The sequence below is a fragment of the Lutra lutra genome, chromosome 11 (assembly GCF_902655055.1).
Source record: "Lutra lutra chromosome 11, mLutLut1.2, whole genome shotgun sequence".
Classification (NCBI taxonomy): Eukaryota; Metazoa; Chordata; class Mammalia; order Carnivora; family Mustelidae; genus Lutra; species Lutra lutra.
In genome coordinates this window covers 91436724-91449174 of record NC_062288.1, presented here as the reverse complement: position 1 = coordinate 91449174, position 12451 = coordinate 91436724, and the positions used below count along the sequence as shown (strand labels likewise).

The 12451-nt window shown below is 38.8% G+C and overlaps 1 protein-coding gene across 1 annotated transcript in view; it reads left to right on the top strand.

The window, feature by feature from the left end:
- The first annotated feature begins 10938 nt into the window (after positions 1-10938).
- MTPN (myotrophin) overlaps positions 10939-12451 on the top strand; it is a 55013-nt gene continuing 53500 nt past the window's right edge. The window contains exon 1 of the mRNA XM_047694537.1: positions 10939-11272. Coding sequence (XP_047550493.1) covers positions 11201-11272 — 72 coding nt within the window. The 5' untranslated portion in view covers positions 10939-11200. The remainder of the gene's footprint in view (positions 11273-12451) is intronic.

Below are 12451 nucleotides of genomic sequence, written 5' to 3'. Positions count from 1 at the left end.
TTATTTATTTATTTGACAGAGAGAGATCACAAGTAGACAGAGAAGCAGGCAGAGAGAGAGAGAGAGAGAGAGGGAAGCAGGCTCCCCGCTGAGCAGAGAGCCTGATGCGGACCTCGATCCCAGGACCCTGAGATCATGACCTGAGCCGAAGGCAGCGGCTTAACCCACTGAGCCACCCAGGCGCCCACTTTCTTCTGGATTCTTAAAATAGTGTCCAGCACTGAATATTTACTGAATTAATTATTTGTTGTAAATTCATATTATGTTTGAATATCTGGTAGAGCTATATCCACCTCATTACTCTTTCTTGTCACCTCACTTTCATAAACTTTTTACTGCAATATCTCAAACCCCTCCAATTTATTTCATTGGACATAAGTTCTGCTCTACATAGATATACAACTTAATAAAATAATTTCTTTTTTTTTGATTCTTGAATTTATATTTGTTGATCAAAAATTTAGAAAATATTAAAAAGCATAGGGAAGAAAGCAAAAAATCAACCATACTCATATAACTCAGAGACTGGCATGATTAATATTCGATTCCTTTTGGTGTATTTTCCTAGAAATGTTTAGATACCAACTGGGTGTCCTACAATCCAACTCAACTCTGACACTGTCTACCCAGAGATGGCATCAGATTCCACCAATTAAGGGTTCAGTCCTACAAGACTATCCCCTCAACACACACACATACACACACACACACAACTTCAGACTCAGTGTAAGCCCAGGTTGTCACCTGTGCTTTTGATTGCCTATAGCCTAGAGGTTCCCACAACCCTCTCCTTTGGTTCAATTTTGCTAGAGTGGTTCACAGAACTCAGAGAAACATTTTATTTACTAAATTACTAGTTCATTATAAAATATAAAACTCAAGAACAGCCAGATGGAAGAGATGCAGGGAACAGGATGGGGAAAGGATGTAGAGCTTCCATGCCTTCTCCAGGTGCGTAATTCTCCTAGCACCTCTGCATGTTCACCAACCAACCCAGAAGCTCTACGAACCCCATTCTTTGGGGGTTTTATGGAGGCTTCATTACAGGAGCATGACTGATAGATTGATTCAATCTTCAGCCCCTTCTCCTGCCCCAAAGGTCAGAAGGTGGTTGGTTCTCTTGGCAACAAGCCCCATCCCTAGGTGGGGTCCAAAAGTCACCTTGTTAATGTAACAAAAGACACCTTTATAGCTCTCATCACTCAGGAAATTCCAAGGGTTTCAGGAACTCTGCACCAGAAACACAACAAAAACAAAATATATATTTCTTATAAGTCACAATATCACAATAATACTCACAGATCCAATTTTACTATCTCAAATTAAAAGGGCGTATTACAGCTTACCAGTTCTGCTAAACACTGTCAATGCTAACCTATGGGAAAGTAATGGTGTGATGTAAGGGAGAGATCAGAGACTGCAATAAAGTGTATTTTCTCATTTTACTGTACATACAATGATATTTCTTAAAATTTTAAAAATAAGTATGCTTTCATATATTACTCTTGTTATGTGAAAATAAAAGGACATGGTCTTAGTTAAAATTGTTATGGCCCTATTTAAGAATATGATTTTGTGTGTGTATTTTGAAACAGGTCTCAAAATTCTTTTTAAAAACTATTTAGACCCTGTTTGTATTCATTGTTTTGGATCACCACCATGCAAAGGTGAAATGACTGCTTTTTCAGATATGACTCTTGGTTAATTAAGGTTCTTGATTATACTATGAGATTAATCCATTCAATAATTCATTGAATATTTTTGAGCACCTGCTATGAGACAGCATAGGGATAAATATTCAGTATATAACTTGCAGCAAGATAGACAAGATTCTTGTCCTCATTAGGCCTACCTTCTAATGTGAGAGGCAGACAATAAGTTGATATTTTATTCAGAATAGGCTAGATTATAAAATATCTATAAAGTGAGAAATAAACCTTTTGTTTTAAGCTACTAAGATCTGGGGGTTTGTATATCATTGCAGAATTCAGAATAGGCTAGATTATTCTGCAATGATATACAAACCCCCAGATCTTAGTAGCTTAAAACAAAAGGTTTATTTCTCACTGAGGTTACATGCCTATCACAGGTTGACAGGGGAATTCAGGAACTCAGGTTGAGGGTTGCCTATTGGAAAAAGTACATTGGGAGGAGGTAAAAAAAGGCATTTAAATGTTTAAATGTTCTGACCTAGAAGTGATTTAATAGCATTGATGTTCATAAGTCTTTTGCCAGAACTAGTCACATAGACCCACCTAACTACTAGGGGACCAGAGAGAGTTCCAAAGTGGGAAACATGAGCAGATGAGACTAGTGACAACAATCTGCCCTTCTAATCATTAGATATTAGGTTTATCTTTCTTCCCATTTGCAAAATACATGCATACCCTCTCCAGGGAAATAACCCTAAAAGTTCTATCAGTGTCAAGCTCAAAGTCCAAGAAACGTCCAATACTTAGGCTTAGATATATCTTCTCTTGATCTGGAGACATATGAATTAAATAAACAAAATATCTGCACTATCCTCCCTACCTCTCCACCCAACTCCTAATATATAATGGTAGAATAGGAACAGGATAACTATCATAAATACTCCCATTTAAAAGGGAGAAGAATAGTAGCCATTGTTGGTCCATGGCAACTGTGGAATCCTGCCAGCCAGACATTGAGGGTCTTAGACACTAGGGTGGGGAATGTTCCTTGGTTAAGTACCAATTCTGATTCATGGTAGGCTCTCCTCTCCCACTGTATTGCTTTCTGTGGTCCTTAGCTCTACCTTCTACCTTCTAGAAGAGTTCATTTCCATTATCCTCCATGTCCTTGGATTAAGTGAGCATTGGAGAATATGTCCTTCTCAGTTTTTGAACAGCTTTCTCAGACTACTTTCTGCTCATCCTTACTCACAGAAAGTTGAGGCCCAAGGGTCATTTCAAGTCTCATTTACAGTTTCCTTTAGTACTCACTGCTAGATATTTTGGCACCACCCTAATAAATATAGTCAACTTCTTCTACATTTGAGTCAAGTCTGTTCCATGTGCCATAGGCACAGCCACTGTGCTTTCTGGGACACACATTTTTCTTTAATGTCTCTTGTGGGAAGCTTGAGCCCATCAGCTTTTGTTAGTGGGAAGCCCTGTATCATTTAATTCAACTGAAAGGATTTACTGGCACCACTTCAATCTACTCAGAGATTTTAGTCATGAATGTGGCTGTCATATCCTTGATTTGATATATCATTGTCATATATATATATGTATATATATATATACATATATATATATCATTGTCACATTGATTTGTCATATCCTTGATTCTTATCAAATGTACATGAAACATCTTTTAGGATAGATCATATGTCTCAACAAATTTAAGAAGACATAAATTATATGAAGTATCTTTTCCAACCATAGTGGTATGAAACTAGAAACAAAAGGAAAGCTGGAAAATCCACAAATCTATGGGAATTATACAATGCACTCTTGAACAACCAATGGATCAAAGAAGAAATCAAAAGAGAAATTAAAAAAAAAACTTGAGACAGATGAAAATGGAAACAAAAATACCAAAACTTAAGAGATGCAGCAAAAGCAGTTCTAACAGGAAAATTTATGGCTATAGATGCATACGTTAAGAAGAAAGAAAGATCTCAAATAAACCTAACATTACACCTCAAGGAACTAAAAAAGAAGAATAAACTAAGTTCAACATGAGAAGGAAGGAAATAATAAAAACTATAGCATAAATAGAGAACAAGAAAACAATAGAAAACATTAACAAAATAAGAGTTGACTCTTTGAAAAGATAAACAATCTTCACAAACCTTAGCCTGACTATCCAAGAAAAAAAAAAAAAAGAGAACTCAAATAAATAAAATAGAAAGGGGAGAGGAAATGTTACAATAAATACCACACAAATACAAAGGGTCATAAGAGACTGCTATGAACAATTATATGCCTAGCTTGTTCTAGAATAACATAGAAAAATGGATAAATTCCTAGAAAAATACAACCTACCAAGAATGAATCATGAAGAAATAGAAAATCTAAATAGACCAATAATGAGTAAGAAAGTAAGAGACTGAATCAGTATTCAAAAACCTCCCAACAAAGTCCAGGATTTTGGTTTCAGTTGTAAATTCTACCAAAATACTCAAAAGATTAATAACAATTCTTCTGAAACTTTTCTAAAACATTGAACAGAAGGGAATACTCCCAAACTCATTTTAAAAGGCCAGAATTAACTGGATGCCAAAGCCAAATAAGGATACTATTAGAAAAGAAAACTAATAAGTTTTCTATACTGATAAGTATATAAATATAGAAATACATATAAATATAAATAAATCTATAATATATAAAAATTCTCAACAAAATATTAGCAAGTTGATTCAATAGAACATTAAAAGGTTCATACACCATGATCAAATGTATTTATTCCTGGGATACAAGGATGGCTCAACATACACAAATCAATAAATGGGAAACATCACATTAAAAGAATGAAAGACAAAGATCATGATCACATTAATAGGTGAAGGTGAAGCATTCAACATCTTTTCATGACAAAACTCAACAACTGGGTATTAAAAGAAGGTACCCCAATATAACAAAAGCTGTATATGACAAGTCCAGAGCTAACATCATAGTCAAAGATGAAAGATTGAAACTTTTCCTTTAAGCTTAGGAACAAAATAAGGATGTCCACTCTCACCACTCGTTCACATAGTACTGGAAGTCCTAGAGAAAATAATCAGACAAGAAAAAAAAAAGGCATCCAAATTTGAAAGGAAGAAGTAAAATTGTTTACAGATGACATGATCTTACATATGTAAAACCCTAAAAACTCTACCAAAAACTGTTAAAATTAATCTTTGAATTCAGTAAAGTTGCATGATACAAAATCAACATATAAAAATCAGTTGCATTTCTATACACTTAACAGTGAACTATCTAAAAAAGAAATAAAACAATCCCAATAACATCAAAAAATAATTTAATTAGGAATAAATTTAACCAAGAAGACAAAAGATCTGTACACTGAAAACTGTATGACACAGCAAAAGAAATTGAAGAGGATACAAACAAATGCAATGATATCCCATGTTCATGGATTGGAAAAATTAATATTGTCAAAATGTCTATACTACCTAGAGCAATCTGTAGATTTAATGCAACCCCTATAAAAATTCCAACAGCATTTTTTACTGAAATAGATATAAAAAAATCCTAAAATTAGTGTGGAACCACAAAAGACCTCAAATAGTCAAAGCAGTCCTCAGAAAGGACAAAGCTGGAGCCATCACTCTTCCTGGTTTCAAAACATATTACAAAGCCATAGCAACCAAAACAAATCGTACTGGCATAAAGACAGACACATAGACCAATGCAACAAAATAGAGAGCCCAGAAATCAACCCACAAATGAACTAACATTTGAAAAGGAAGCCAAGGAGACTCAGTGGGGAAAATACAGTCTTTTCAATACATGGTACTGACAAAACTGGACAGCCACATGCAAAAGAATGAAATTAGACCAGTGTCTTGCACCACTTAAAAATTAACTTTGAGTAGATTAAAGACTTAAATGTAAGACTTGAAACCATAAAACTCCTAGAAGAAAACATAAGGAAAATGTTTCTTGACATTTGTCTCGATGATGAGTTTTTACATATGATGCCCAAAACACAGGGAACAAAAGTAAAAATAAACACGTGGGAATGTATGAAACAAAAAGCTTCTGCACAGAAAAAGAAATAATCAACAAAATGAAAAGATAATCTACAGAATTAGAGAAAATATTTATAAATTATATATCTGATAAGGGGTTAATATCAAAATATACATGGAATTCATACAACTCTATAACAAAATAACAAAGTGTCCAATTTAAAAATGGGCAAAAGACTTGAAAAAGCATTTTCCAAAGAAAATATGCAAATGGCCAACAGCTACATGAAAAGGTGCTCAACACCATTAATCACCTGGGAAATGCTAGTCAAAACCACAGTGAGAGATCTCCTCACGCTGTTAGAATGGATATCATGAAAAAGCCAAGAGTTAATAAGTGTTGGAGAGGATGTGAAGAAAAAGCCACCCTTGTGTACTGTTGATGGGAATGTGAATTGAGGCAGCCACTTGGAAAACAGTATGGAGGTTCCTCAAAAAAACTAAAAATAGAACAACAGTATGATCCAGCAGTTCCAATTCTGGCTATATATGCAAAGGAAATGAAACCACTATCCCAAACTGACGTCTGCACCCCCATGTTCACTGCAGCATTATTTACAATAGCCAAGAGATGAAAAACAGTTCAGTGTCCACTGACATGAATGCCTAAAGAAAATGTGGTACATACACACCATGGACTATTATTTAGGCATAAATAGGAAGGAAATCTAGCCATCTGAGACAACATGGATGAATTTTGAAGATATTATGCTAACTGAAAGAAGTCAGGCAGAGGAAGACAAATACTCTATGATCTTGACCTTACTTATATGCAGAATCTAAAACACCAAACAGAAAAAGAGAATAGATTGGTGGTGGCCAGAGGTTAGGGGTTGGGAGAAATGGGTGAAAGTAGCCAAAAGGAACAAAATTCTGGTTATGAGGTGTTACATTCTGAGGATCTAATGTATAGCATGATGACTACATTACATACTGTATTATATACCTGAAAGGAGCTAAGAGAATAGATCTTAAAAATTCTCACCACACACACACACACACACACACACATCCTTACTAAGATAATCATTTTTGCAATATATGTATATATCATATCATCACCTCGTATACCTTAAACTTTCACAATGTTATATGTCAACTATATCTCAGTTAAGCAGGGAAAAATAAATAAAAATATGCCCCCGCCCGACAAAAACATAGTTACCAACATGTGCAACCAGCTTTCCATTGTCCAGCCTCTTCCACTAGAGCTACAAATGTACAGGGTACATTATCTGCCTTCCAGACTTCACTATGCTACATGGGAGATTGTTTTGCCAAATGTTTCACTCCTGTGAATATGAATCATCATCCTTATGGCTTCTAATATCACTTCCTTTATTGTGTACTGTTTAGTCCACAAGCCAAAGTCGTCTATTTAAGACTTTTGTTCTAGTAACAGCTCTCTTCTGACAATAATTTCTGCATCAGTCAAGATTGGCTCAGTGTTACTCACTAATAAATATTAAAATCTCAGTGGCTGAAAAGTTTGCTGCATATCCATTGTGGAATGGTAGGGGAGCTTTGTTCAATAGAGTCACTCAGAAACTCAGGCTGATGATAGCTGTTGTCTTGAATGTTGCTGGTGGCTGTAACAGAGGAAATCAAGAGCTCTGAAGGGTCTGGCATTGGCAAGCCTGAAAGTGACTCATATTACTTCTGCTCATAACTAATAGGCCAAAATTAGTTACATGACATTATCCAACCACAAGGAAGCCAGGAAGAGCCATTCTCTCTTGTGCTTGGGATGGTAGACAAAAGAAAATAGTTTTTGAGCACCATGAATACCTAGCAAAGTAGGTCAACAAACAAAAAGAAATGAAAAATCTGTGATAAGTGAGGTAAAAGGGGAAAAAACTAGGCTATATGGTAGAAGTAATTGAGGGACCTACTTAAAGTGGGTGGTCTGGGAGATCTGATGATGTAACATCTGCATTGAGACCTTGAAGTTCAGAAGGAGTAAGCAAGAATGAAAAGAACATTCTTGTTAGGGAAAAAGCACATTAGCCCTTGGGTGGAATGAGATTGATTTTTCCTAAAACTGACAGAAGACAAGATTTTGAGGAACCCAAGAAGCAATGAGGATAGGAGCGTTGTGTCATAAGATGGGAGAGACGTCAGAATCAGATCACAGAAGACCTGAAGGCTGTAGAAAAGAATTAGGATTTTATCCTAAATGCAATGGGCAGCCATTGAAAGGTCTTAGGGTGAAAAGAGCCTGTTTGATTTATGTTTGAAAAAGGTAACTCTGGCTATGTGAGGAATTACTAGGAAAAGAGAGGGAAATGGGAGACCAACTGGGAGGGTACTGTAGCCACGAAGACAGGTGGTGGGGTTGGGAAGGTTCATGGAAGGGGATCAGTAGTGAAGACTGTAAGTGGTGAACAATTTAAGATATATTTTGGAGGCTTTACTGATGTATTAAGAGAGAAAGATCAGGAATGATAGGAGTTATTTATGAGTTCCATTGTCAAAGATAAATAAATCCGGATACTAGTAAAGTGGTAGGAACAGATTTTTATTGGTAACAACTTGTTACAATAAAAAATGGAGACCAGCCTTGAAAAGTCCCTGAGCAGAAATACCAGTTCAGTTATACAAACAAAGATTAATTTAACTTATTTTGCAAGACTAACTTGACCTTGGTCATTTCTTACTTACACCTCTGAAAATCACAAGTAAAGCTTGAACTGTTTCCCAAGGTTGATAAGAGCAGTGCCCTATCATTTAAGAGAATTCTAATATTATAACCAGCCACTGTGAAGAGTAGTCTGCTTTTCCACTACATACGCTGCTTTTATAGCAACATACCCCTGAGCCTCATTACTTGCTTTGGTTTGAGTGCTCCTGGTTTGCAACTGTCTTTTTGGTATGTGCACAATAAACTTTGACTAATTACTACTTCCGGTGATTCATTCGCTTTGCTTCTGTTATGTCTGAACTTCTGACAAACTATTACATAGGTAAAAAGAATCCAATGTGAAATGAACTCAACTTTGATATGTACAGAGATGAATGGGTATTTTAAAGGAAGAATGAGAGAGGAAAGCGGAGGCAAGTGGGGGCTCAACTGAGTAAATGCAAGTAGGCCAGCTGTGTATGCTAGCTGGCGATCACTGAAGCTAGGGTTCTACCTTCCAACAGAGACTGGGAGACAGAGGCCCTAACCTCAAGTATCAGCTGAAATGAAAAGAAAAAAAAATTGGCAGCCTTGAGTTTTCTCAGGCAGACACTTTAAAGGGTCTGGGGTCATCTTAGGATGTGGCCTTGATCTGTTAGAAACTACATTAGTGTTGGTTCAAGTTTTTATATGTCAAGGTTGAGGCCCAGCTGAGAACAGGCTCTCAGAGGAGGCTGACGTCAGTTTGGTCAAGGAGAGAATCTTTGTCACATGTTTCTGATTCTAGTGACATGTGGTTGGTGATGTCATTCACAGAGAAGGGGAAGTCTACAGGGACAACTAGGTTTAGAATCTAGAGGAGACCAAATCCCATGTTAGTTTTGAAACATTTGAATGGCTAAGAAATTAAATATAAGAATGGTTCGTAGGGGCACCTGGGTGGCTCGGTGGGTTGGGCCACTGCCTTCGGCTCGGGTCGTGATCTCAGGGTCCTGGGATCGAGCCCCACATTCGGGCTCCCTGCTCAGCGGGGAGCCTGCTTCCCTCTTCCTCTCTGCCTACTTGTGATCTCTCTCTCTCTCTGTCAAATAAATAAATAAAATCTTTTTAAAAAATGTTTTAAAAAAGAAAAGAATGATTTGTAGAAGTCTGAGCTAGAGATATAAACATAAATCAAGAGCTGTCATCATGATCTAACTTGAAGATCACACAGGTGGGAGTGGGAGATCAAGAAGATGTAGGGACTCTAGGATTTGCCTTACAAATTATTCCTTGAGATTTTTTTCCAGAAATGTATCACCATTAGGTTGATGGATCTGTGTTTTTGTCAGAAAGTCAAATTAACAGAACATCAATCAAGGTAGCTACTAAATATTTGATTTTTCTTTTGATTTGAAACCTATCTCCATTTACTATTTCTAAACCATAGCAAAAAAAAATCACATTTATTGAACATTATTGTTCACATTAAACATATGTAGCAAACTGAACAGAGAAGGGTTAAATAACTTTTGCCTTACAAAATTAGTAAGGATTGGGTCCTGTATACAAAACCAAGCAATCTGTTTCCAGAGGCTATGATCTGAACCCCTATACTATATGGCAAGCATAGTTAGTAGCTTGGCTTATTTACTTAGTGGGCCATAAATAATAGTCTTTTATATACATGTAATAGTTCCAGTAAGTTTTTATTGGATCTATGTTTATGTGTGCATGTCTGGGTCATTAGGGTTGGGCACAATTCACCTAGAGGCTATGCCCTACGGTAAAACACACCCAAACTCTAAGAAGAGTAGAACTGGCTTCACGAGAATGGCCCTGAAGCTTCAACCCATTAAAAACAAATGAAGAAACAGAAAATAAAAAATAAATAAAAACGCAAATTGTACAGTTGGGTTTGCTTTATCCTAAGGCATCAAGCTGAATTCCTAATCCTGGACGTAATTTGTTAGTCTGGGAGATGAGTAAAAATTTTCCCCCACCACACACTGAAGTTTTCTCGCTCCAAACAACATCATACATGGTTATTTTACTGAATTCACACGGTTATCTTAAGTATTGAAGAGGTCTTTGACGGCAGGCATTGGTTTATCCATCTTTCTTACTATACCCTCAGTGGCTAACAGAGTCTAGCATGGAGGAGGAGCCCAGGGATGCCTGATAGTGTAAGAAGAAAGCGAAGTAACAGAAAAGGAAGGAAAGAGGGTAAGAAAAAGGTAAAGGAGGGAACGAAAAGAGAAAGGAATTCAAATCCAACATTCCTACAGGACACTTAGAATGTGAGCAAGGTGCCCTCCAAAGCTGTGTTTTAAAAAAGTTTTTCCCCACGTGTGTGGTGTGCGAAAAACATCCTGGTTCTACCTGAACTAGCCTAACTGGGCCTCCGCCCTGGGCCCTTGCAGCCCACGAACTCGCTTCACTGGCCTCTCAGTCCCGCCCACTCCCCCCGGACCCGGTCCGTCAGCCTGCCTCGCCACTGCGCCTGCGCACGTGGAGCGCTCCGCCGCGAGCCGTCAGGGCGGGGTCCCGAGCGGGGCGTTCCGCCCAAGGGAAGAGGAAGAGGAAGTTGGGGGAGGATCCTAGCTGGGAGTGAACCGGAAGTGCAAACGCTCCTGCTTCTCTTCGGCCAGGCGGAACCTGCTTTGCTGGGCCCGGTGGCCGCAAAAGAACTTTCTTTCTCCCGCCCCAACGGTCGCCGCGGCCAACTGCCTCGCCCGCCTGGCAGCCTTCCCCGCCTTCTCTTCCCCTCTCCAGCTCCGCGCGGCCCTGTCTCCCTCTCGCCCCGCGGTATCCGCTTGCTGCTACCACCGCCTCCTCGTCTTCTACCCGGCCAGGCTGCTCGCCCCGCTGCAGTGATGTGCGACAAGGAGTTCATGTGGGCCCTGAAAAACGGAGACTTGGATGAGGTGAAAGACTATGTGGCGAAGGTAAGCGCGACGAGTGGAGTGCGCGAGAGCACGGAGGTGGGATGCCGATGAGGCTCGGGAAGCGGACGGGAGCTGGGCCGGCGGGGGTGGGGGTTGGGGGAGGAGAGACAGCCTGGATGGAGGTGGCACCGAGGAGAGAGGGGAGCCTGGGAGCGTCTGAACCGAAGGAAGGGTCCGGATACCACGGTCGCGTTCTGTCAGGTAACTGGTTGGTGTGATACAGTCAGACTCTTCTTGTCCGCCTGCTCCCTGGGGGAGGGGAGGAGTGGTAACCCTCTTTGAGAGTCACTTCTGAGCCCTGGTCATTTGAGTTGGGTCGTCTTCTATGGTGGAGTTACTTAAATCTTTCCTGAATGGAGGTAATTCTCCATCTTGGACCTGCCGGTTGCTGAATGAAGTAACCTAAGTGATTAGAATCAGAGGAACGTTTTCTTGAACTTTGAACCTGTTGAGAATTTGACGGATACATTGACCCTGAAAAGAGTGCCGAAAATAGCAATGGTTGAAATTTTGAAACTCGGTATCACTTCACTGTGAAGTCTTAACTTTGGGTGTGGCCTTTTTCCTCTCCCACACTACAACAAATAGGTATTTGCTTCAAGTGGTGAGGGTGTCAGTCAGCACCCGGCAGTGTTTAAGATAATCAGAATAGTTTTCGGTCAAGCACGTTGACTTTAGTTACTCCATGTTTATCCTCGATCCCATCTGAAATACTCAAACATGTAATAGATAGTATGCAGTGTAGTCACAGTGTGTTTAGGGGTAAAATCGTGATGAAGAAAGCTCATTTCAAACCTAAACTCAGAATAGAAAGTTGAATCTGCTTTGTGGTGGAATGGTAAGCTTAGAATCCCAAGCTGACCTGTCTCCGGACCCTGAAACTGCCTTTTGTAATCGTTAGAGAACTGACCTGTGATTATAATATGATGGTAATGTAAAAACAAATCTCCCAAAACAAAAGTATAACCTTATGACATAACCGTGGAGGGTGTCTTCTGAAAAATAGAATTTTATGACATAACCAAGGAGGACATCTTGCTCACCTTCTATAAGTGTGAGAATTGGATCTGGATTTTAGCTCTTCAAAGGATATGACCACTGGTTGTTTTTGCTTCAGAGATCTGTGTTAGGAAGGAACTAAGCAGAAGCAGTGTTTCTTAACACTTGCAGGATTGTGCA